Source organism: Pocillopora verrucosa, chromosome 4 (genome assembly GCF_036669915.1).
Source record: "Pocillopora verrucosa isolate sample1 chromosome 4, ASM3666991v2, whole genome shotgun sequence".
NCBI lineage: Eukaryota > Metazoa > Cnidaria > Anthozoa > Scleractinia > Pocilloporidae > Pocillopora > Pocillopora verrucosa.
Genome location: NC_089315.1, coordinates 2,243,600 through 2,269,290, shown reverse-complemented (window position 1 = coordinate 2,269,290; position 25,691 = coordinate 2,243,600). Strand labels below are relative to the sequence as shown.

Sequence of the window (25,691 nt, the reverse complement as noted above, 5' to 3'; positions counted from 1 at the left end):
GTAGCAGATGGAAGAGATCTCAACTGTTTAAAAATGATAATAAACAAATAAATATTCTTATCGTAGGCTTTAAAAAATACACTCATATATCATACCTTCTCGTGTTTTTATGCGATGGCATAACCTGAGAACGTATTCACCTTTAACTGATGTCAATGCTGTTAAGTGTTTTCAAGGTGAGTAGGATTTGAACTGAAGAGAAATAAGGCCACAAACAGACTTTGCCCTCACGCGTCAGAAGAGGCTACCTCATTCGTACCTTATTCAAGTCTGGCCAATTGCTTTTTGGCACAGCACCAAAACAGACTAATCGACAGACAATAGGTTTTGAGAAAAAAGATCAAATTAGAGTCGATAAATGACGAACAAACACGAGACAACGAAAAGTGCAAGGTACGTCTCTGCTATCGAATGAAAAACTGTGTAAATGACCTTTGGTCCTAGCTCACAGGCCTATTGTCTCGCACGCAGTTTTCATGCAAACGCCGACCCAACTATCAGTGATGAAGTTCGAATAATACTAAATGTTGCCTTTTCCTTTGTTTCTTAAAGTTTGTGGTCTTCAATGTTCACACCACTTTGTATCAATTCATGCTTGCCTAGTGATGACGTTGTTGATGTTTTCTTTCTTCGTAGAATAAATATTAAATTGAGGTTACTTTTACAATAGATACAAAGAAACTAAGCACAGCATTACGAGATAGTCAATGTCAAAAGGTGGAGCGAACTGCATGAACGCATTGATTTTCTTAAAAACAAAAACAGCGATAAAAAACACTCCTCCTGCATTAAATTAAAGAGCTAAGTTAGGTGAGTAAGTTAGCAAGCGACTATCATTTGAGCAATAAAACTAGAGAGTATTGCAAAATAAGACAAACTACTATTTCGCATTACTGTTGCCCAAGGTTCTATATAATCTTAATTATTCGATATAAACATTAGTTCCTCATACAAAGTGCGATCTTTGCTAAATGTTCGATTGTTGGCACCCAGCCTTCCCGTCGTGCGCTAAGACTGATCTTATTTCCGCCAAATTAAATGAGCGGCTTCATCTATTTCCAGGTTCTTTCACGTGTTTGACTTAAATAATTATATTTGCATGTAATCTTTGTATTCTATCATACCTCATAATTCAAAAACATTTCAAAAGAGTTTTTAAAATGTTCTTAAGAGTATAGACGATAGGAAGGGTTCAAAGGTGTTCAAATGAAGTCTGGAGTATCCCACTTATCGCTTGTATATTCTTACTATAAGCTCACGAAATGAGGTTCGAGTACAAAATCTTTAGTACATGTCACTCGTAAAATAATCCATAGCATTCCTCTCGGAAGCGTTGCATAACTAATGGTATTTCTGAATGGTATTTCTGAATGGGCGTTTCCTCTTCATGTCCGCTCTTCAGAGCGAAAAAAAAAACGAGTCTTGTTTCTCGTCTTAAAGTTATGCAACATTCTCACAAAACTTCAAGGATTTAACCGAAATCTCGATACTTTTTAGGCAGTTCGTGGGCCAGCTTTCGATGCAGTTCCCGGCCATGCCACACAGTGTAAATACTTATAATCCACTTAAATTGTTGTGCAAAAGGGCCGTGAAAACTTCATTCTAAAAGCAAGACAGAGCGTGGTCCACATAACAATTACTGAAAATTTGAAGTTAATTCGTGTTATCTTAGAAAGGAAAGACTGAAATTGTTCATATGACTTAATGACTTTTGAATAAATCTCTATCTATTTTGCGTCTTGAAAACATTATCCTATTCCCTTCCTGTAAAATTTTCTCTGTATAGCTCAGCGTGTGGTGGAGGTGGTCATTTCCACTCATTCGAGAAGAATCTATCAAACCATGGTTATCTGGCACGATCAAAAAAGAAACCTGGCTGCAGACAATGGCCATACGGATATCATGGCCTACTTTTGCCTAACTGAAAATCGTCTAAAATTTCCTTTAAAAAAATGTGACTCTGAAGGTTCACAACGGTGGATGAGACCTTTTCGCAACTAAAACGTTCGTAGAGACATTCAGTGTTCTTAATTTGTAACTTAAAACAAAATCTTGCCGACCTGATTTTAACTAATACTAACAGTACTGGCTCACAACTTATCTAAACTAACCGCCGACACAGTTTCATTAATAATTACAGTTTCGTTACGCGATATCGCCGGTAGATCTGTCAATTCATATACTGTATCCAATATGCTAATGAATAACACTAAGAATTGGAGAAAAATCTTATAGAAAAAGAGCTATTATTCTTGCACTGAACGGTGAAGTTACAGCAGGTCGGTTACGCAGATTAACTACATTAAGTACAATTTAGCAATTCACTTTAAAATCTTCTTCCGGCACTAATGCAAAAAATTAAACTTTGATTCCGACTGGATTTTGCAAAATACGAGAAAGACTTACTTACCAGCGGAAGAAATAAACCCAGATTGGTGACAAGTGACCCCTTGTAGATCCTTTGAAGTAAGAAGAAGTAACTTGTTTGGAGTCTGGAGTACTGTAATATACCAAGCCAAGTGACAGTTAATGAAAGTACCCAGATGAAGAAAAACACTTTTGATTCGCTTTTCGCAATCTGAACAATGACCTTGAATAGCCTCGTGGTGTCATTTGAAACTGATGCCGGCAAAGGATTTTTAAAAATAGTACAAGTTGTACGTATTTCTTCTACTACCTGAAACGAACTTCGACCATTGCACTGGCACGTGCCCCTGCACGAGTCACATCCTTTAAAACGATCTTTCTGACAAACTAGGCTATAACAGTTGTGGATCCTGCGGTGACAAACCATTCATTGACAGGTTGACCAGGGTTCTGAGTGAAACCTCACAGTCCATGTAACGCTATGATAACGTGCAGCGTCTTTCTTGTGAGCATTGCACGGAACCTTCAAATTTTCCCAATTCGTCGAACTTAACATAACAATGCCACTTAGTTGTTATTCCTATAAATTTCTAAGGTGATCTATATTAGTTTAAGGTAAGCTCGAAATACCCAGATTTGCCACACACCAGACAAGTCTCGGTTAGATGCCATTGCCACTTTCACTTGAATTACATCACTACTATTATCATATATCTTTTCTCAACTAATAACGTACAAAACAGCCGTAATCATGGCAAATAAGTCATGGACTTTTGCCAATTGACGTTCAGAAATCCTTTCGTGTCGGAATTCATAAGATGTATCATTTTGATCTGTTGGCTAAAAGCCCAGGCAGGCACTGGTACTGATCAAAGTTTGTGGTTTAGCCATTCCAAATGGCAACCCCGCCCTCTTAATCCTTCCCAAATATGTTTTCTTGGTGCACGGAAATTAGAAACGTCAGTAATGGTGGACCATTATGATATGAAATTCGTGTTGCCACCATTCGACCAATGAATGCAATTGGCAAGCGACCAGTACTTGATAATGGAAACCGAATATCATTTTCCGAGTGGGACAGATCGTTGCCATCTTGGTCCACAGTCTAGAGAAAAAAAATTATGGCGCGAAACGAAAGAGAAAAAAAAGACATGTAAAATGTGCACAGTTGACACAAATCGCATCCAGGAGCTTCGCTGACAACAAGCACAAGGTTGTCTTCTCAGTCCCTTCATGTACTAGTGAGCTCTCTTGATTATTCTTTTACTTGTAAGTTCATCTCATACAAGTGTGTTCTGTCCAGCTCTAGAGGGTTCCATGGAGTACTCCTTCATTTTAACCTCTCAAAAATTCAGCCGGAAACGGTTGACAATATAATACGATTTTCGAAGATTCCATGCACGGGAAGTTTCAATTTGTGTAACTGGAATATTTGAAGTCATAAAACGGTCATAAATCGTCTTTACTTTCCCCATTTCTTCCTTACCCAAGAATTATTCCCCCATGCTTTGGCGACTCTTGTCTGTTGAAACCGAGACTAACGAATGTGTTTTCTGAAAGCTCCGCTGGACCACCGGCCTTTGATTTGAGAGGTTTCAGTGCATTTAGAAACAAAAATGAGCGTTCCACTCGAAAGTAAGAAGTATGGCTGTTGCACCAAACCATTGTTATCGGTAAAATGTTGGTTACAATAATTACGAGAAGCTCTCTTTTGTCCAAAATACTTCCTACCGGCGCAACACCAACAACAGGTAAGGCAAAATCATTTTTTAATTGCACGTTCTCGTATCTAGTTCTCGTATTGAGAACTTTTTGGAAGAAATGCCGGAATAAAGATAGCACAGAATAAGAGAGACAAATGATCAGCTTCCCGGAAAATCAAAATACAACCACAGAGTTAACTCTTCACAAAAATGCTGCAAAAAAAATTCCCAGATGTCAACATCTTTATGAGATAAAGATCTTTAGTGTGAACCTTGTACTTTGGACTCCGAGAAACAACAAATGCAATGCTTGTGATCTGCTTGTGATCCTTATATTGAAACCAGGCAAGAAAAGACCAAACAACATAAACTGCTAACTTCACCAGTAGGACTATCAGGGGAACAGGCTATAGAATTGGCAAAGAATTCAAGACCAGTCTCGTTCAACTGACGAAAGCAGCAGCTGAACGCTCACTGTTGTTCTGAGGAGTTGTTCTGTTGCATAACCAAGGTTTCACTGACAAACCAAACGCCGCACTGAGGTCTCACAAACTTCAACCAGTTAAACAATAGGTGCGTAGGGAAAGACGATAAAATGGTCGTCTCTCTGATGTCTCTAGCTTTCCTTCTTTCGTCTTTCTTCAAAATACTCCATGACGAACTTTAGTTAAATCGTCGGCTGGAAATATCAACATTGACTAAGCAAGAGTTGTGCACATCGCGCCTTCAGGTGAGAGTTAAGTAAGAGGTTCCTAAACAGTAAAGGATAACACAAGATGATTTGCCTTCTACTATCGTATACTAAGTGCACAGAATCACTAACCCAGGAAAAGCGCTTCGCGTAAACATTTGAGCTAGAAAATAAGCTGTCTGTGTGATAGAGTAGAGCAGAGAACTGTCTTGGTGGTCTCTTAGTTCATTCCTACCCATAGTGTTTTCATTTGTTGTGGAACTAAGCACAAAACAGCTCGAACTCATAGATTGTGTCCTTCTCCTTACTCCAAACGACGCAAATTGATTTAACTCTTTATCGTCAGTGAGTTTACTTACGAGAAGGCTCTCTGAATGGCGCTACGGCACAAGCGGATTGTCGGCTAGCAGCCGTGGCCCGTGCTGTAGTGCTAATCAGAGCCAATCAGATTTCAAGGCTTGTTTAAGTAACCAATCAAGTTGCAAGAAAATGAAAGACAAAGAAACCATCGCGTGGCAAAAAAACTTTCCTATTTCTCTTTCCGGTTCCACCTTTTTCACAAATCGGCTCAGTAATAGATCTATGAAATATTCGCACTAACTAAAATCCTGTGTTTAGGTGATTGTATTTTGCGATTCAAAAGTGGATATAATGAAGTGGTAATTGAACAGAGTTGAGAGCAATTTTGGTTTGAAATCATTCCTAAGATTTCATTTGGGACTAGTTCGATTTCGAAATCGAGCGTATGATTTCAGACCCAATAACATACTTGGAAAAATTTCACTATTTTCATTGGCCGAGAAAACGTCCATTAATCCCAAACAGCGCAGAAAGTTGAAATTGGGTGCAAAAAGTTGAAATTGAGGGCAAAAAGTTCAAACTGAGGGATTACAAATTGAAAATGAGTACAGAGGCTTGAAATTAACTTGGTTGAAAGGAGAGTCGCGAAGGCACAACTAAAATAGCTGAAAGGTCAGGGTCAAGAGAAAGTTGGACGATTAATTCAGAGTTTTCAGGGAGATCGCCAAGAAAAAAACAGGCAACAAAGCAAAAACAACTGGCGAAAAGTCTGGAAGTCTTGAGCTTCCAATTAAAGCTGTAACGTTAGTACACTTGAACTTCCCGTAAGAGACCACCCTAAATGTCAGGGTGGTCAGACCACAGGGAGTCTATATTCTATGGGGTAATTTGCATATGGTGACCTGACCCTCTCGTCTGCGCTTATTGAAACCTACAGGTTTATAGTAATGAGTTTAAGCGGCTTACAAGGGAAAAAATTATAAAATCTATGGTGATTGTTTTGTATCTCGGGAGAAACATGCCGTAGCTCCAATTTTACGACATATGTTGAAACAATTTTCAGCTTCCTCTAGTGAGAGATAAAGCCGATTGTCTATCGAGTGGTCGCCTACGGGAGGTTAAAAAACAATTAAAAATTGCAAGCGCCTCTTATGAGAGGCGGTCGCTCACGAGAGGCGGCCACTTTTACGAGAGGTTCCACTTACAGTGATTTGACTCGGAAACTTTTGGTATCTTGGAAAAGAAGTCGCTAACGAGAGGTGGTCGCAAAGGAAGGTTCGGCTATTGAAGAGTATGAACCGGAAGCCCTGAAAAAATTCTCGAGGAGATTCACGCAACAGTTTGCAAGAAAGAAGGGGAGGATCACAAGACTGTTAGCATTAGTGCAATTTTTTCCGCTTTAAACCAATACCTCACAGAGAAAGAGTAAAAATGTTCGATTACTCACAAGTCGAAGAAATTTGTTGCCTAACTTCTCCGCCGACAAGGCAAAGATAAGCGGCCGAATCAGTGAGCTATGACACGAGATAAACACGACTAACTAAAAGGAAAAAACAGTCAAATTTTTGCATGTATATCAACAAGAAATCTCGTTTAGTGCATTTTTCCATGGTATAATGATAATACTAACCGATAATAGTAATAGGAAAACTATTCTTATGATAAAAGCAGAGGTGGTAGAAATAGTAGCTGGCGTAAACGTTGCAAAGATATGTCTCGGCTTTTTCTTTTGTCCTACGATTACAAAGTCCAGTCCAAGTTTCGTATTAGGGAACGAAAGCGAGGCCCGTTGTCAAGGGTCTCGCCGAACGACAATATGGAGTCTAAATGGTACACAGAGTTGTAAACTAAACTTGAATAGTTGGTGCTATGGATCTTATAGATTTAATTGGAGACTCCAGAACAGACAGCCTGCCAGCTGGGTTCTTACGCTCGATTAAAATAAAGTACAAACAAGAATCGTCGCGAGTGTTCCCGCCAGGAACTCCGTATCATTCTACGGACCTCACTGATAAAGCTCCTCATCTGAAGCATGGAAGCCAAAGAAGTGGCTCAGCAGCGAGTAATACTTCTGCACCGGTAGGTTGTTAAATCGCTCGTAACTTAATTTTCGTGCAAGAAAATCTGGGTGCGTGATCTGCTTTTAGCCCCACGCCGCACAATATTCTTGTATTCGGCGAAAACGTAGCTCATCTTCATTTGTTTACAGTAGAAATTCACGGGTCACTACGTTGAGGTCAACTAAGAAAGGAGTCAAATTACGAGTGCTTTAAGGTCTCTCAGTTTTTGCTTTCGGTTTCTCTTTTCATTCATTCTAAATTAACAGCTACATGCTCATGATCTGTGTGCTACATTTTCGTGTGACTCTATGAAATCATCTTACTCATTAAAATTGTATGAAATTTCACAATGTTGCTAATCTTATGATACGTAGTTGTTTCACGACTCTGGGTAATTTACCAAAAAATGAAAACTCTTGATTTAAGTCTTTCTAGAAGAATTGGATATAAAAAAATTTCTGCGAAATGTGCTAGAAAAAAATTCCCTATCCTTGATGATCTTAATTTATCAAGATGGTATTATTGGGTGAATTCGCTATGAATAATTAATAGGTTTATTCTGGTGCGAAATCCACTGTAGGAGAGGCTTTTTTAATAAAAGATAAGTACAACACCTCTTTAGCTCTCTGGCAGCTAGCAAGGCCAATATGTTACATTTTAACAGGCAGAGACTGCAGTTGCAGTCTCTGCCTGTTAAAATGTAACATATGTATATGATATATGTATATGACTTGGTATACAATTAGCTTCCTCACTTTCTAAAAGGTTCCACAATCTCCACATGTAATCACCCCATATAACAATTACTTTTTTAGAGTTTTATGGCATGGCATGTGCCATCACGACTGATTCAACAGCGTAAACTCGAGCAGCCCCCTCCATCAGCAGGTAAGATCATGTTGAAGTTGAAAAACTTTGTCACATGGACAGATTATTTTCTATCTTGGTTTTTTTTGGAGGGGTGGAGAATGTTTGGGCATGATTTTTTTGCATTTAGATGTTCTTCTGAGAAATGATACTTATGGCTGAGAAAGTAAATTTTTATGTGACAAATGAGCATGAGGTCAGTTTTTCTTTTAGATGCTTCATGTTTATTATTATTATATGGCACGGTAGTCTAAAAGTAAATCTGAGCATTCTGATTGTTTCTCACTTGGTGCGTATTTTGCCATGTGGACCATTTCCAAAGAAATGTTCATGAGATGTGGATTTTTGGTCTCAAAAGCCAACAAATTCAAAATAAACAAGTTGTGTGTGAAAAACAAGTGCCTTATAATAAGCTGCTTGATACTAACCTCACTTGATAAAGCTGTTCTGGGAAATATTGTCCCTTGGTCTATACCACCATGGCCCCTGGCCAATTTCCCTGTACAGCCCTCTAGCTCAGTTTCTATGTAAAATTATCCAAAAAATATGGATTTTGAATTACTTTTTTTATTAAAAAAAGGTGGATTTGATGGGCAGAGACAGAAGTTAGGGTCCCGAATGTCTGTACTAAGTGAACAGTCCCATGGCAGTAAACAACTTCAACCACTCTCCAGAGGAAAGGCTGATTGTAAGTACAACTTAAAAGTACTGTTAACCCTTGACACCTTGACATTATTATGTATATTCTCCATACAGTTCCCAATACATTTCCTAAGGTGCTGACAAGGAGAATTTGTTCACCAATCAAAAGCTTCTTTAGTTGCTAGTCATGACATTCATGTGTGATTAAGGGGGCTCCATGGGATTTTGTGGCCACACAAGATCTGGGTGCATACATAGCATGAGCTTTAAAAAGTGTCAACATGCAAAACAAACAAGTTGGATCAGTACAATCACAAGATTGTTATCTGAAAAGGCGTGTTAAAAAACAGTTTAACACAATACAGTTTTTATGTGATGGAATATAGGGTTTCCAGCAACCACACCCATAATATTCTTAGGCCTTCTACACCTGAAAAAAGGTCAGCCAAAAGGTAAACACTGTGGGAAAGATTGCCAAAAGGCAACAGATTCGAAATTCTATGCATGCTTAGATACCAATCTTGGCAAAGTTCTATTCCATTACATAATGCTTTGGGACAAAGAAAAAGGGAACTTTCCAATAAGATTTATCGCGTCTCCTTCTGTGGAGTTTCCTAAGATTTGCTGGACCATTAAACATATCTGTGCCCTTCCTAGTGCCTACTGAAAAAAGTCATAAGACCAAATTTTGAGATGGAGGAAGAAAACACAAAACTGCAAATAGCAAGGAAACTGCATTTGTAACCCCTATTTTTTGGGCTTTTAAATTATCAGCAGGACAATTTTCACAAATTGTAAAAATTTTGAGAGATTTCACCAAAACAAATTTAAGAAAATCAAAGGCAAAGACAAATTATTGCTGGCAAGGGCCTCCCTTTGTGGAGCCTTAGCCTAATAATGAAAAAAATTTTGATAATTTTTACTACTGGAGCAAAGGTAGTCCAAACCTTGCTCATTGCCTTTTGATGGCTTTAGTGACCTTGAAAAGCGAAATCACAAAATTTTTTTAGAAAAACATTACACTGGGGCGTACACCAACATTGAGCAAAAACCCTCAGAAGCCTCCTTAACAGGTGATATTGTGAGGAGAAATTAGACGCTGGTCACTCTAAGGGTTAAATAACTAGAATCTAAAAACCTCTAGGAAACAGCAGGATGCGAGTGTAATTTGACAACATTTTACAACTCTTGAAGTGACCAAAAATCATAAAAAGTACAAAGCAATTCTTGAATTTCTTTGGTTAACAATCTTCTTTAAAAATCACTGTGCAATGCTTCCTCGAATTTTCTTTGGGGCACTTTACTTGAAACACTTTTCAGAAGTCTTGAAAGGTTTTCTTTTGCTGATCTTTTTATATATTAACAGTGTTGACAAATGAACAAATCTTTATGTCTATTTTATACAAATGTAGAACTTTCACGTTACATAACGTGCTTTATCTTTAAAAGCATAAATTGGAGAATTCAATTGTACAGCAATATTATGTTTATATCCTGTTAATGCATTTGTAATTGAACATGTATAATAGAGATAGAAATATAAACAAAATAGTGTTGCCATGGAAAGACAAGCTATTTCTAATTTTTTTTTTATGCAATACATAGTGCCAAGGCTGCAGTCTGAAGCTAACTGCTTGAGAAGAAGTCCCTTGCAAAGGCAACTCACACCAGCAGCTCCTGTAAGTGGCACTCAGTAATTTGTCACCAAAAAGCTGTAGATAACTATTGTCAAACCTGGTAGCCAGGGGAACTATGAAGCCTATAACTATTGATAGTTGTCAAGAGAAATAGAGTAGTGTGGTTGTTACCTTACTGCACTAATAATAATGATGATAGGAGTGGGTTTGAGCTCTGGTGGGGTCATAGTGTTGTGAAATTTGACAAGACACTTTCCTCGCAGTCCAGGTACATAAAAGGAATTTACACTCTTAACCTTTGAAATGTTTACTAAACCTGAAATAGTGCTGAGGAAGGGATGATATACTGAAGGGGAGGGGAGGGTGCCTGTGATGGGCAAGAAAACCATTCAAGAGGGGCAAAGAGACTGAACACAAATGTATGTACTTAAGAAATTATTGATAATTGGCAACTTTGCTCTGAGACTAAGATCTTACTAATATAAGAAACTCTGCAGGGATAAAAGCAAATGAACAAAGGGGGTAAGTTTTTAAAGAAACTGTGGTGCTGCATCAGTGGGAGAGTATAACAGGGTAATTTAGTATTATTAACTGAGTTGATAATGTAAATTGACCATCATAAAGGGTTTCAAAGAAGGCAAATTTATGTTATCAACCCATTTGTTAATACTAAATTAACCTGTTAGGGATTAAAGCACCCAACTTGTAAATGATATACAGTGGGCAAATACATTGTAACTGTAATAATAACAGATGTTACATGTACATGATGATACCAGATACTTGCCTCTCAACAGATGTTACATGTATGTGGCATGTAAATTTCAACTTTAAGGTTACTCTAGTCGGTTTGGTTAACTTGGAATTTTAAGAGTTACATGTAGCTCCTATTTGTGAAATCACTTTTGGAACTTTTATTTATAAGTCAGCAAATATCAGTAAAAGCAACAGGTATCTATGAAAAACAATATCTCTTTTTGCCCAAGCTCAACTACAACTCTGTAGTAATCTCTTTGAGCAGATTTCAGTCAACACTTCTTTCTTATTCAATACAGACTTCACTGCCAGCAATGGGAAAATCTTCTCAAGAGCCTGTGAGCCAAGGTACATATATATCGTAGGCAGTTCTGTGCCAAGTTTTTTATCAAGTACACTTTTTCAGTTTCCACAACTTGTAATGTGATGTGTATCTATTATTATGTTAAATTGATTACACATTTTTCTAGACAAGAATCTCCCACAAGAACTGGAAAAGGCAAAGGACATGGCCATTGAAAAGGTAAAGTAGAGCCTTGGTCAATTTGGTAAACATTTGCCCACAGTTTAGAGAACGACATGACTACACTGCTGGCCATCCAAAGGGCGACAAGCAATACTCTTAGTTTATTACACAGTGAAGAGTGAACCAAACCATGTTTCATTTTTTCAGCCAATCTAATGTTTTAAAACAAATATTAACTGAAGACATATTGTGAAGGAACATAAACATTGTGCAGATGCAGTTTTATTATATTTCTTGTGCATTAGCTTAATTATTTGTATATTGCTGATGTTTCCTGGCTCCTTATTTTACTTTTTTTATGTTTTTAACCATATTGCTTTCTTTGCAGTCAATCAAGAAGACAATTCATCCCCAGTCACTGGAGGCAGTAGATAAATGGTTGAAAACAGCCACTGACAAAGGTTTATTTGAATGAGAAAATGCATGCAATTACTTTATAAAGATAATCTTAGACAAATTAAAAACTGAGGCATAGCACGCTTTGTATTTTTCATCACCTTGAAAAATCTCAGAATTTTTTATACATCTTTTTCTGTTGTGACTTATATTGCAGATACTCTTTGCAGATAAACTCATCACTTTTCATCTCAACCATTGTGGTCAATATATGATTTACATGTATTGTGAGATACATTTTAATTCATACTTTTCCTTAGTGTTTCACTAAGGCTTTATCACATTTTGTTTTGACCTTAGTGCAAACAAGAGAACACTTTGTGCCAAAAAAATAGTGCAAAATGTCTCAGTCAACAGTTTGTTTCTCGTAAACCAGCTTCTGCACCAAACAATCTGCAGAGCATGAAAATATGAACTTTCGTGCAGATAGATTGAGTGGGTTTTTTATTTGATTGACAGAACGTGAACTGGCCTTGAAATTCTTCAGTACTTTGTCTGGAGTTAAGGCAGACAAGATGGACTCACTGGGCCTTAAAATAAATCATGACCACACAGAGGGCAACTATGATGGAGGAAGAATTGAGGAAGCTCTTGAAGCACTGGCTAGGTAAGGCTGCGTGCTAATAAATTTTAAACAGACCTTTATGTACAGTATTTTAAAAACTAACTTCACTGTTTGCTCTGTAACTATCAGGATATATAGTCAATTAATAATCCTAACTACAAATTACCTATACAATTTAGAGATTCACTGCCACCTTACTGTTGTTTCATAGAGAAGGCACCATTGCATCTCGTGGTAAGCTGCTATACAATCCAAAGCGAGCTCCAGACATTACCAAACAGTCATATTACCAGAAAGCTCGGCAGCGGCTACCAGGTCATGTTAGGCAGCAGTTTCAGACATGGCATCATCTTCCTGTTTACAAAGTACCAAGTGATGCTGCCATAAACAAAAGTTCCATGTTCACACAGCCACACAGGGCCTATGGACGGCATTTTACCATCCATCCAGAGTGGGGACTGCACAAACCTATTGTGTTGTAAAAAAAAAAAATGCTTCCAGATTAGGGTAAACACTGAATTACTTTGCTTTGCAATGCCATTCAAACTATCAAGTTTAGGTTTACCTTTTAAGATTTTTTTTTTTGAGCCATAAGATTATCAATCATTTTGCAGACCTCCTTGGAAACATGTAAAATGTTTCAGTAGGTTTAGAAGGTTATGATCTGACTATAGATTGGAGGGATTAAATCCTTGTTTTGTTATTAAGCTCTCAGATTTCTGGTGTGGTAATAATTGGCAGCAGCATGAAAAGAAAATGCAAGTTTACCTACATGACCTTCAGATTTGGGTTTTGTTATTGAAATGCACAGTAAAAACAGCAGAAAGATTTTCATTTGGAAAACAAAATTAATTCACAAAGTTAGTTTGCAATTAACTTTCCATCTCTATTAGGTGTGTGACCACTTGTTGTGTGAGCATGATAGTGCAAATGGGTGTTGGTTGGTTAATAGAACTAACTGTACATTCAATTTTATTCTTCATAATGAATAGGCCTAATATCTATTCTCTTTGAAAGAAATGAAAAGCAAATTCAAATGGCAACCTTTTTTAAACAAATTTAATGATGGATCCAGGCTTTCTAATCATATTTGAATAACTATGTGGAAGTTGTGTGTCATGTGTGATCTGTTTGCCTTTTATTGGAAAGTTAAGGACCCAAACAGGTTGTCTCTCCTGCCTGAAAAAGCTGTGTACCCTTGGTCCATTAAAATGCTTATCTGGCAAATCATGACAAAGAACACTGCAACAGAGTGGGAGGGGAGCAATTAGTGTTATAGATGTAAATTGTAAAAGAGGTAGCATGAGACAAATAGAGAGGCTGTAAACATTGTGTATATTAAGTTGTTGTGATGTGGTTAAGCCACCTGATTTTCAACTAGTCATCAGTATCCAGTCCAAATTCCTGATACTTAGCTCTTGTTGTTGTCCCATCTATTTCAGCTGTGAATAAATGAGAACAAAAAAAACCACTGGTAATGACCTCTTCAATGTCTATATGGTTATCTGAATGGGTCGAACATGTAACTGTTAGCATCAGGAAGTACAAATTAAGATAAAAGTTTTAGTTTTCTTAACTTAAAGAGAGAACTTTGCAGACTTGATATTACTTACTCCATCAAACAATTTGTAACTGAGGAGTAGTGCCAATTAAAGCACTTGAGCATGTGTGCTCATCATCCAGTATGTGAAGAAATTCAGATTAATTCTCTATACCTAATTTTCCAAGGAGAAGTTGCCCCACATCTTTAATTTCATTGTACTCATGAAGCATCTGTATGTGCTGCTGAAGCTCTTCTTCACTGTACCTGATATGACATGAATAAGTAGTTTCAATAGGCAATCACTTTAAGAAAGGGTTCAGATTTACCCTTTGCACCCTAACATCAGTATGCATATTCTCCATGGATAGTATTCTCCATACATCTCAGAGTTCCAACAATGAGAATCTTTTTTTTTTAACAATTAACCCTTTAACTCCCAAATCTGATAGTCAGTTCTCCCCTCCAGCTACTACATATTTCCTTTTAAATTAGTTACAAGAATTTGGTGTTAGATCAAGAAAACAACTTCTATTTAATATGTTTGAGTATTCTCATGGACTGTTTGCTGGATAATGTATAGATATTGCGGGGAGAAGGTACATGTTAATCACTTCTGGGAGTTAAAGGGTTAAGAGCTTCTTAAGTTGTAATCATTCCCTTAATTGTTACAACTTTAATGTTTGATTAAGGGTGATACTGTTGGGAAATATTAGATATTTATTGCTCTTCAGGGTTTATGTGTGTCAATGACAAAACTTCATGTAAGGTGCTAAAGCAGTTTTCACACAGATGAAACAGATTGAGTATGTTGATTTTCATTTGGCATAATAAAGTAAAATTTGATTTATGCACAGCTCAAGAAGAATTGATGGTGAGTCTTGCATTTGAAGGTACTTTACACACCACAATCATTGTTCTTTCATCCTACCCACAAACTCAGGTACACTTACTCTTCACTGAGGTCTTTGATCTCTTTGTCCAGAATCTCTAACTTGGCTTTTAAAGTTTCAATCTCTTTAACCAAAGATGCTTCATCTTCAAGAGATGTAGTCTGCCGTCTCATTTGAAGCTGAAAGATCGATTTTAGATAAACATTTTAGCTATATACGGTACTAGGTCCTCGGTGTTATTGAGTTTGTGCAACTCTCATTGATCATCACTTTTGCCCCATGTATTTTACTCCTTAAATAAATCTTAAAGTACATGTAAGGTACATCTTTTTTATACGAATGTATAATTTTGAGGCTGAGGCTAAACATTCTTTTTTTTCTTGTGCTTGGAGCATAAAAATGTTCTTCACATGTTCTCAAAGTTGTAAGGTATATTATTTCAAAAAATCAATTCAGATGTGTCCAGACTAAGTTCAGCTACATACTGACTTGTACTTCAGTGTATTATGCAATATGAAAACCTCATTGTAAATGTTAAAAGAGGCCCCTAAGTTTGTGAGTTAATTGTTCTGTTAGAAAAAAGTGTTACATTTTTTTTATCTTATCTAAACTTCTCACAAAAAAATAGCAAAATAAAGACATTCTTCACTGACTCTCAGCCTGGATATATTCTTAGTTTGTTATTCAATTTAGGTTACTCTCAGCCAGAACTTTCTTATCAAAAAGGTTCTTGCCAAAAAAAAAGTAAAAAATTTTTAATTCTCCACAAAATTTGATACATTTCTATATTAAATGTCACAGTAACCTGGGCATTAAGGTATGGTGTGTACATTAAGGAGTTGTTCATGTTGATTTTAATCATAAGTGGTAACAAAAGCATCCTAGCTACTTACAGGTGACTTAAATGGTTGCCTTAACTTAGAGCTGCTTCTGCAAATAGACAGAGGAGTCTGAACTGTTAACATTGCATAATTATTATATTACCCTCACAGCAAGCAAAAAATGAAATCAAGCCAAAAGACTCCACACAAACTTACAGAACATAGTCTTTCCTAGTGTCTAGTAGCTACTAAGTCTCTTATTTCGTACCGCTGTGGACAATGATTGGAGAGAAAACAACTTGTCCGAAAACGGATCAGGAATATCTGTTCAGTACTACTTTCACCCAGTTTCAGGCTTGCCTCTCATGAATATCATCAATCTATGGAAATAATCATGTAGTTCACCTAAAGGGTTGTTTCCTGAATGCTCCTGGAGTTGTGTTCGTCAGCTGCGTTGGAGTACCAGCGATATTTCTTGTTTTGAAGTTACACTCTCCATCACCGTCTACAGTATTCAGAGAGTAAATTTGGGTCTCTGCTTCTGGGTTACGGTGACCATATCTACAAGGAAACGCATCAAAACAAAATGAATCTTTTTTCGCAGCGAGATTTACGACATGATCGATGCAACAGCTGTTCGGTAGCCGCACACGGCTACTAGCGAGCCTTAGAAAAATTAGCCACAAGCAGATGATGAGAGCTTACATATTTTGTCGGCCTTCCAAACATCGTATTACTTCCTCGGGTTCTTGAGATGATAGTGAAGACAATTCAGTTACTTCTGCGGGAGTAAGCGATCCTTTTCTCGCTTTCAAAGTGTTTAAATCACAATCTTCTGAATTTTCCTTTACCGCGCTCGCCGCCATTTTGTAAATACCGCGGATGAAATGTGCCTTTTGATTGGTTGAAGAATTTCTGAGACAGCGATTTAAACTGGTTAGCAGATACTCTTCACCGGATTAAGCGCTGTATTTTGTATGTTGTCTTGACAACGATGCAAAGGAGGTGAAGTTGTTGCTGAAAAACAGACCGATAGTACTTTTAGTACATTTACCGTTTCAAACGGGTTTATATCGAATTTTGGCTTATTAAAGAGGGGAAAATATGTCTGAGGGAGCGATCACTACTACAGAAGAGATTGAAGAGCTTAAAAAGAAGCTTGCTCTCCTTGGTAAGACTTGATTGATAAGAATTTCATTAGTGTATAAGCTGCACAAATGTCAACGTTTTCTTGAACTGGCTTACTGAACACTACGATTTAAGCACTTTTCCACCAGTGATTTCAAGTTAATCGAATGCTTCTCTCTTGGTTTCTTACCGTTACTTTTCATCGTCCAGAGAGCGACAGTTTGTTTTACTCCAGCTCAATGTCGTTCATGTTTACATTTTTGTGCAGACGGAGACAGGAAAGCTTACTACGAAAGTTCTCAATGGACTATGAAGAAGAACAAAGATACAATCAGTAAATTAAGGGAGAAAAATAAACGTTTGCGATTCGAACTGGCAAAGAAGAAAGCGGTATGTGGTTTTGAAATCGTAAATTAGCTCATAATAATTCACAAACTTAAATTTATAGTTTTCCGTAAAGCAAATAGCTTCTGATAGCCATGTAGCCATTTCAGAGCAAATTGTATATGCTCATGAATGAAATATTCTGCTGTTATTTTTTTCCATTGCATTGGTAGTGGTTGAATTTTGGAAGTCTTCTGAGAGAAATGCATCAGAGACTTTTCTTGTTTGACATATAGACATAATCACCATATTAATCTCATTGGCTGCCTTTTTCCTATTTGACCAATCTATGTCGAGTACCAATTTAAGGGGGTAAGTTTCTAAAGAAACTGTGGTGCTGCGTTGGTGGGAGAGTATTACAAGGTAATTCGGTATTATCAACTGAGTTGATAACATTAATTGGCCTGACTGTTAAGAGTTTCAAAGCTTACGTTTTGAGCATCAGCCCTTTGTCAGAGCGAATTCAAATGTCAGAACAACGGGCTAATCTCATTGGCTGCCTTTTTCCTATTTGACCAATTTATGGTGAGTTCTGATTAAAGGGGGTAAGTTTCTAAAGAAACTGTGGTGCCGCATCAGTGGGAGAGTATAACAAGGTAATTTGGTATTATTAACTGAGTTGATAACATGAATTGGCCTGACTGTTAAGAGTTTCAAAGCTGACGTTTTGAGCATCAGCCCTTTGTCAATTGAAAGCGAATTGAAGCGTCGGAACGAACTGGGCTTAGGCTCAAAATGTCTGCTTTTGAACTCTTGAAAGTGGTCAATCTATGTTATCAATTCAGTTGATAATACCAAATTACTGTTTTGAGTACTGATTTTACAAAAGAGAATATCATGTAGTTCATATTATGTATTTCATACCATGATGTGTGGGCTAGGAAGTTGATAATAAAAGGATTCCAGATCTTACTGAGAATTTTCCATCTGTCAAGCTGTGGTTTTGTTAATCTGCATACGCTTTTCAGATATAAAAGAATCCCTAACACTATTACAACACAATTGATTTTTCTTTGTCTTTCATACTCTTAGCAGCTTAAAAGTAAGTTTCTGGGAGTACACAATTCGATTCAATTTAATTTTATTTAAACTCGCACGAATACAGCGTATTAGAAAAGGTTATAATTATTACAGTAGTCTTACAAACATCAATATAAAAAATACAGAACAATGAGAAAATGAAAAAAGAAACCAAGATAATTTACAATTCGCTGTTACTAAGCATATCTTAGAAATAAAGAAGGACAGGAAGAAAGGAATATTTAAATGCTATGTTAATTGTGTGGAATTTGGGACACCCAAATAGCCGGTTCTAAGAACTAATCCGGAGGGTGTCCCAAAGTAAATAATTCAAACAAAAGGAATACTGTGGTAATAACAATTTAAATAAAAAGTACCACTTTTCATACTAACTACTAAGAATTTAATTAGATTTACACAAACTATTTAAGAATCAATAACATTATTATAACCATTAATCATATCATTCTTTTCATAGAATTCATTAGTCATAGAGTTCTTTATATTTTGACAAAATCTAAAAAAGGGAGTGATTAGTTTAACATTAATTGGTAATGAAGTCCAGAATGAATTCCAGAGTGTGGTACCTGTGTAATAAAGAGAACAAATACCATATTGAGTTGTTTGAACTGGATTTACAAACAGATTCTCATTCAGTGATTCACGTGTATAAGGTGAATGAACAGAAAATATTGGCTTAAAGTAATCAGTAAAACAAGTAGGAGGCACAAACATGAGTATTGTTGTTGGCATTAAAAGAATTGGTATTTTTTTCCTCAGGGAGATGAGCAAGTGATTGATGATGCTTTCAGAGAAAAAGACCCTCAAAGACACTGTGCAATGAGAGGCATGTCAGGGAAGGTAAAGAACACAGCACCTAGAAACATTATTTACTAGACAATCTTATAATGATTCAATGAATCCTGATAGCTGGTATGGTTATTTACATATTTCTTGTAGGCTGCCATTACTAAACTTGACCAACAAGTGTGTGAGGCAGAGAAGAAACTGAATGCTTGTAAACATCAGAGAAATACTCGTGAGAAGAAACTGGAAGCCTTAGAAACTGAATATAATCAGCTGGTTAAAGATGCTGAAGAGGTGTCTAGTACAGATGCAGGAGAATCAGCTGAGGCACAGGTATGGATGTTTACAATCTGGTGGCATACTTGTACTTTTACTGGTTGTTGCTTTTTAGCCCTTTAACTCCCAGAAGTGATTAACATAAAACTTCTCCCTACAATATCCATACATTATTTAGCAAACAGGTGATGAGAATATTCAAACTTATCAGGTTGAAGCTTTTATCTTGATCTAGCACCAAGTTCTCATAACTAATTTACAAGGAAATGTGTAGCTGCTAGAGGGGAGAATTAACAATCAGATCTTGGGAGTTAAATGGTGGTATGATTGTAATATTCCTTTGATGGTCTTGTACAAAGGTGTCATCAGGAATCCTGAAAACTAAAACAAATTGCTTCAATCTTAAAAATAAATAAATTATCTAGTAATTAATAAATAAGTGTCTGGCCATTGTTGAGTTTCCTGCAACTAGTTCAATCTGGGAACCATAAAATCTGAAATAATACAGACTTGTGGTCAGAGAGAGGATACAAAAAATCTGAAATTCCATTCCAGTAACCCATTAATTCTATTATTTTTCTTGAAACTGACTGCTGAAAGATAGTTTTTTTTTTCCTTCTCACTTCATCTCAGAAACTGCGGAGTTTGGAGAATGGTCTTGACAAAATGATTTTGAAAGTCAATGAAGCAAAGAAAATTAAGACTATCTACGAGGGTTTACTGGAACAACTGAAGGAGGAGCGACGCACTTGGCCTAATCAACTGAATAATCATGAGAAAGCCATTTGTGCTCAGAGAGAGGAACTTGAAGAGCTGAATGCTATGAATCATGATGCCCAGATTGCTCGTGAGGCTGCAAAGGCAGAACTCACAAAATTAGAGCAGTCAGTGTTTGAGAGGAAAAAGGAGCGGGAGAAGGAACTGGCTCAGTACAAGAAACAAGCAGAAGAGAAGAAAGATCATGCTGAAAAAGTTGAGAAAAGGGTAAGGCATGATGATTGTTCTTACAAGGTTGTGGGAGCAAACCTTGGCAGCACAGAGCGTTATAGAAATTTTTTCCAATGAAGTTATGTATGGTTTTGGCCTCAACTATGATTTAACAAGCTACACTGTAAGCAGAGTATGAGAGATTACAGTTACTGATCAAGACAAATAATGCACTGAAGATTCTCTCAATTTGATTTCAATATTATGGATACTAATTGCAACAAAAGTCTGGCTTCATACTGGACCCTGAGACTCTAGAATAACAAATTAAACTGTACACACACAAATTCAAGTGAATATTATGTAAGTGATTAAATTAGGTAGAGTATAATTAATTTTTTTTAATTTCAATATTCTTTTTTTTTTGCAAGAACAGTACATTTTGCACAGTTCTGTAAGTATGGATGAATACTTCTGATGTGTGCAATGTTAACTATATTATCTAATTATTCAACAGCTACAGAGAAGTTCTCTCCAGCAAGAGGATCTTACTGGTATGTCACTCCATTTAATTGAAGCAAAGAACATTTAATGCTCAGTTTTCTTACAGTAAATGGTGTATTGGCTCAGAGAGGGGTTTAAAGGATTAACATCCAGTTCATCTATCAGATTCCTTAATTCATATTTAGCCAGCTGTAAGGAACTTGAAACAAGAATCCATTGTACAGTTTTGTGGTTACACATAGTTCCCAGTTTTTTTACAGAACTAAAAATGAAGTTCAGTGTGACAACAAGGTTCTTACCATAACAAGCGCAACTGAGCACACATCTGTAAGTCAGACTTGTGCCTACAGCCATAGGTCACAATTCTGACCTTTTCCAAGACAAATACAGAAGAGAAAATCAGAATACATTGTTTTGTAATGCCACAAGGATGTAAGGATGTATAGTTAAATGAAACATAATTGTATATCTTTTTGTATTCTGCTTATAACAGAACAAAAAGCAGTCCTATCTGGGGAAGAACAAGAACGTAAGATTACAACTTATGAGGAGGCCATGAACAAGATCAAGGACACAACAGGGGTGTCTGACATCAAGGAGGTGGTGCAGCGTTTCTTATCTCAAGGTGACACTCAAAAGCATTTGGAGACACTGAAGTTGAACAATGAAAAGATGCTTGTCAGACTTAAGGAGGAAAAGGTACCACAGACTCAGTTTATTGATTGATTATCAATTTGTGATAGATACACAGACTGACCTAGTTCAGCCTTTTTTAAATGGGGCCCTACATGAACAATGACAAGGCCACACCACAACACTGGGAGCTACATACCTGACTTTTTGCAAGAAGAGTACAGTAAATGGGTTTAAATGTCTCCTGCTAACTAGTATAGAGAAGTTGCAGAAGGGGTGATGGGGCTTAGAAACAGTTGATTATCCTTAACCAAGAACATTTTCTAGCCATTTGTGAAGGTCATGGTAAAAGCAGCACTTTCTACAAAATTATTTAAGAACTTGAGTGTATGGCCAGTCTTGAGCTTGAATCAATGACCTCTTGCATGGTAATGTGGCACTCTACAGCTACCTGAGCTAACCAAGGCTTCAGTGTAATGTGGATCGCTTTGGTTTTGCTTTACTTTGCGTTTTGATTGCCCTGGAAAACTTTATGTGTATCTCCATCTTTATACTAAAATACTAAAAGGGGCAGCTATAACTTACATGGAAAATTAATCAAATCCTTAACTACAAATGTAATTTGGAACTAATGGCAAATTATACTGCTTTATGAAGGAGAAACTAAGAATGGAGTATGAAGAGATGAAATACTCTGGAGAAGCTAAGTTGTCAAGGTAAGATACAGTCAGCCAGTATGAAGGATGGATCTATATGATTATCACTAACACCAAACCCTCCCCCCACATTTATGATATTCCCTCTTCTATCCTGTCTTCTATCTCTTGTAAGCTATTTTATTGAGTCAGGGAGGAGGGGTCAAAAGTGCATGGAATGAAAGTTTTTCAATACTTTATAGTTACTTAAAAGTACAGCAATAAAAGTTTGAGAGTCAAGATTGCACATTAGCGATTGGTTAGTGTGTGCATTCCATGCCTTTTGACCATTAACCCTAACCCTGTAACTCTCAATACCTGATTTGTAATTCTCCCCTCTGGCTGTTGCACATTTCCTTGTAAAATTAGTTGCGAGAGTTTGGTGTTAGATCAAGGCAACAAATTCTACTTTACAAGTTTGAATATTCTCATTACCCGTTTGCTGGATAATGTATGGATATTATAGGGAGAAATTACATTTAATCACTTCTAAAGGAGCCAAGGATTGGCTTACGAGGTTAATTTCAAAGCTATTGTAATCAGCAGCAGAAATATACATGTATGTTGTTTGCCGTTAAGAACTATGGTGGATACTTGACAGGTGATAAAAATCGTTTTTTTGTTTTTGTTTTTTTCACAGTGGACAGAGAATGCTGGAGGAATTTCAGCAACGTCTCGCTGATGAGGAGAAACGGTGAGAAAAAACTCCCTTTTACTCTTGCTATTGTTTATTTAATCAAACGTACTTCGATATGTACGCTTGAAATATGATAGATGTACACGCGTGTTTATTTTGTGGTTTGTTTCACTTAATCAGCTGCTCCGATGCAAAAGACCGTCAAGAAAGAGCCAATAAGACTCTTGTCAATGTTAAAGCTGGAATTGAACATCTGGCTGATAAGCTGCAACACTTGAAAGCGGTAGGTATAAGCTGTAAGCAAGTAAGCTCCTAGAAAAGTCGATGTCGTCATTTAAATCGTCTGCGTAAACTTTATATACGTTTTCAGGGGGTACAGAATGATTAGTATTTAAAACTTGATATATTATTGTTGTAAAGTCTCAGTGGGAAGTTTTCAGCGCTCAGTTTTAATCTCCCGCGCTTTCGCTTGTCGTTCGTTCTACAATATTCCGTACTTGCCCCATGTTTGCATTCTGCCCGTCTGTCCACCTCTCCCTTCAGAAGCCTTCCGTGCCTTTTACGATTACCAGCAGTGAGCTATACATTGTAACTCTTTTTAAAATTTTCTCCCCCTATCCTTCCCAGTTACTTTTTTTTTACTCAATTTGCAGTGGGTCCATAGTTTTCCAACTTGAATTGTTCCTTACACTGCACCCTCCAAAATCTCCCGCGCCTTTGTGATGTTGTTTTTTGTTTCTGCGTGTTCTCCACATGCCATGTTCGTTAGTGATCACGTGCTCTCTCGCCACTGTCAGCTGTGACGTGTCATTGCTTTCCCGCCCGTTTCGCCCATTGGGTAGGTTTTGGTACCCTTTTTTGAGTCTGTCACGTTGTACCGTGCTTGCAGTGTAAGCGAGAAAAAAGATTCAATGAGTTAAAGTTGCTGAAAATAAAATCTTGTGCAGTAGCCAGTGTAACAGTATTATAATCACATTTCTTACTTTTCTCGCCGCAAATCTGGAACCTCGTGTAAGTTGCTCTCGGCTAGTGTAGCTTATCTGAGGTAGTAATTCAACTTTTTAACCACATGCTATTGTCACTTTAGCCTAAGGGCCACGTACCGCAGGCTCAGTTGTCCCCAACCTCTGACGAGTATATCTTGGACTTACTCGGCACGTGTGAACAGAAGCTACTCAAACTGACCGACGACTTAGGTGGAAAAGATATCAGCGATGTCATGAAAGAAATGGAGGATGCTGAGGTAAATTTAGATTTCTTTTGACGCATTACTATGACTCTGGAATAGCAAAAATATTTTCTTTTCATTTTAAAACTTGCGTGAACAAAAAGTTAGTTTTGCGATTATTTCCATCTTCGGCCTCGCCTTTTTCCTCTGTTAAATTCAGTTCATAAAGGAGATATTAAGACACCAAGAAAAACAAGAACTAACTGCGTTTTTTTTTTTTTTGTTCTTGTAGTTCCGCGCGACAATGGAGAACAAGTTACCACAGTATAATACCCGAGTCAAGCTACCCACCACGTCCGATCGAATGGCTGTGTATGACGGTAAGTTGATAATCATGAAAGAGGCCAACAAAAGGTTGGTGTGTGTCATAACGGTTAACCTTAAACACCCTAGCATCAGTTTGCAAGTTCTCCTTACTGTTCTCTATACATTTCCTGTGGTACTGAGTAGGAGAATTTTTTGAAAATCAAGAAATGTTTGAGAGGGTGGTCATTTCCTGCATAATAACCTTAATGTTTGATTCTTTAGTTAAAATGTATAGAGAAGTTAAATGGTAGTCACTCATACGGTTAAAGAGTTAAACCTAATTGATCCACTTTGCCTTTTCTATCTGTGTTCATATCCTCCATTCTTTTTCCCTCTTGGTTTATAATCATCTCTTTGGTGTCTCTCTCTGTTACGAAACTAAATATTTTGCAATCATTTACAACCCGCGTCAGTCCTCTCCATTCTAAGCCATCCGTGTTCCTTTTTGGTCTAAGTTTATTACTTCTCTTTTTGTGTTTCTCTATGTTTTCAAACTAATCTGTTTTAGTCATTTACAATCGGTATTAATCGTGGTCTTTTCTATTGACACTTGTTCTTCGTGGTTTCATTCCTGCCTCGTCGTTGTTTATCTACGTCAGCAAATATTTTTGCAAGTCTGATTTTCATTTAAATGCATTTCTCGACGAGGCAGAAAATCCCTTGAAACACTGAGTTCGAATTGACTCTGTGTTTCTGGGAAAGTGTTTCTTTTAACTTTATCGAAGTATCAAATATTGTGTGGTAAGGCGACGGAGAATGAGTTTGGTATCTGAAGTAGAGGCTTTTCTCAAAATTATTTTAAGAATCATTGCCGCATGATTCTGTTTTCTCAGGAATGACAAGTTCGTTTGAAAGTGATGGTCTAGGTTTTGTCAAAACCGTATTTTGTATTAAAATTTTGTATACATATATATATAATTTTAGATGACGAGGACAGCGGTGAAGATGAAGATGTTCTCTCTAGAAACGCAATCAAACGCTACTCACAGCAGCTCGTGGATTCAAAGACGAAGAAGCATAAACCACGCAATAGAAAGAGGAAAACTAAACAATGAAACTTTGGAGAAAATCTAAAGATTTGTAATCATGTATCGGACTTTCGAAAAGTTTGGCACCGTTTCGATTACGTATACTTTGATCCTGTATTATATCAGCAATAAAGTAAAGTTAGAGTTGAATTTGGCAATTCTATTTTATTGGAAGGTCGTGTGACCTTATTTGCTTTTATTTTTTTATGTTATTTTAAATATATATGCCGGTATCTTTCGAGGATGTTGAGGTGTGACTCACTCGATTAAGTGGCTTGACAGAGCCTTCTTTCTTGCGAGAAATACTCGTTCATGGGGCGAAAGAAAAAGACGACTTAGCGCCTCCTTCCTCAA

At 37.0% G+C, this 25,691-nt stretch overlaps 3 protein-coding genes across 4 annotated transcripts; 2 read left to right on the top strand and 1 right to left on the bottom strand.

The window, feature by feature from the left end:
• The first annotated feature begins 6,863 nt into the window (after positions 1-6,863).
• On the top strand, positions 6,864-14,020 carry LOC131784160 (uncharacterized). Its single transcript, XM_059100961.2, has 9 exons — positions 6,864-7,140; positions 7,937-8,009; positions 8,569-8,676; positions 10,236-10,309; positions 11,323-11,371; positions 11,494-11,546; positions 11,878-11,950; positions 12,405-12,552; positions 12,722-14,020. Exons 1-9 carry the CDS (start codon positions 6,931-6,933, stop codon positions 12,990-12,992), a joined length of 1,059 nt encoding a protein of 352 aa, XP_058956944.2. The 5' UTR covers positions 6,864-6,930; the 3' UTR covers positions 12,993-14,020.
• Positions 12,842-16,633, bottom strand: LOC131784169 (DNA repair protein SWI5 homolog). 2 transcript variants are annotated; one of them, XM_059100974.2, is made up of 7 exons: positions 16,470-16,633; positions 16,170-16,325; positions 15,837-15,873; positions 15,004-15,122; positions 14,226-14,317; positions 13,877-13,952; positions 12,842-12,978 (listed from the first exon to the last, which is right to left on the bottom strand). In XM_059100974.2, the coding sequence occupies exons 1-6, from the start codon at positions 16,628-16,630 to the stop codon at positions 13,888-13,890; spliced, it is 630 nt and encodes a 209-aa protein (XP_058956957.2). In that variant the 5' UTR covers positions 16,631-16,633; the 3' UTR covers positions 12,842-12,978; positions 13,877-13,887. The 2 variants fall into 2 exon arrangements, with proteins under 2 accessions (XP_058956957.2, XP_058956964.2); XM_059100981.2 differs by lacking the exon at positions 12,842-12,978 and having other exon boundaries at positions 13,660-13,952.
• A 141-nt stretch (positions 16,634-16,774) lies between these two features.
• LOC131784151 (outer dynein arm-docking complex subunit 3) lies at positions 16,775-25,487 on the top strand. Its single transcript, XM_059100949.2, has 13 exons — positions 16,775-16,935; positions 17,161-17,282; positions 19,077-19,157; positions 19,257-19,436; positions 20,013-20,363; positions 20,824-20,860; positions 21,304-21,509; positions 22,101-22,159; positions 22,779-22,832; positions 22,956-23,058; positions 23,863-24,018; positions 24,236-24,323; positions 25,234-25,487. Exons 1-13 carry the CDS (start codon positions 16,869-16,871, stop codon positions 25,362-25,364), a joined length of 1,635 nt encoding a protein of 544 aa, XP_058956932.2. The 5' UTR covers positions 16,775-16,868; the 3' UTR covers positions 25,365-25,487.
• Positions 25,488-25,691: the final 204 nt, after the last annotated feature.

Coding starts and splice junctions, on each gene's coding strand:
- LOC131784160 (XM_059100961.2), top strand. CDS start 6,931: ATGGATCTTATAGATTTAATTGGAGACTCCAGAACAGACAGCCTGCCA. Junction 8,010..8,568: donor GCAGCCCCCTCCATCAGCAG/GTAAGATCATGT, acceptor TATTAAAAAAAG/GTGGATTTGATGGGCAGAGA. Junction 11,951..12,404: donor GAAAACAGCCACTGACAAAG/GTTTATTTGAAT, acceptor TTTGATTGACAG/AACGTGAACTGGCCTTGAAA.
- LOC131784169 (XM_059100974.2), bottom strand. CDS start 16,630: ATGGCGGCGAGCGCGGTAAAGGAAAATTCAGAAGATTGTGATTTAAAC. Junction 16,326..16,469: donor TTGGAAGGCCGACAAAATAT/GTAAGCTCTCAT, acceptor GTTTCCTTGTAG/ATATGGTCACCGTAACCCAG. Junction 15,123..15,836: donor GGCAACCATTTAAGTCACCT/GTAAGTAGCTAG, acceptor TCGATCTTTCAG/CTTCAAATGAGACGGCAGAC.
- LOC131784151 (XM_059100949.2), top strand. CDS start 16,869: ATGTCTGAGGGAGCGATCACTACTACAGAAGAGATTGAAGAGCTTAAA. Junction 19,158..19,256: donor TGAGAGGCATGTCAGGGAAG/GTAAAGAACACA, acceptor TATTTCTTGTAG/GCTGCCATTACTAAACTTGA. Junction 20,364..20,823: donor CTGAAAAAGTTGAGAAAAGG/GTAAGGCATGAT, acceptor ATTATTCAACAG/CTACAGAGAAGTTCTCTCCA.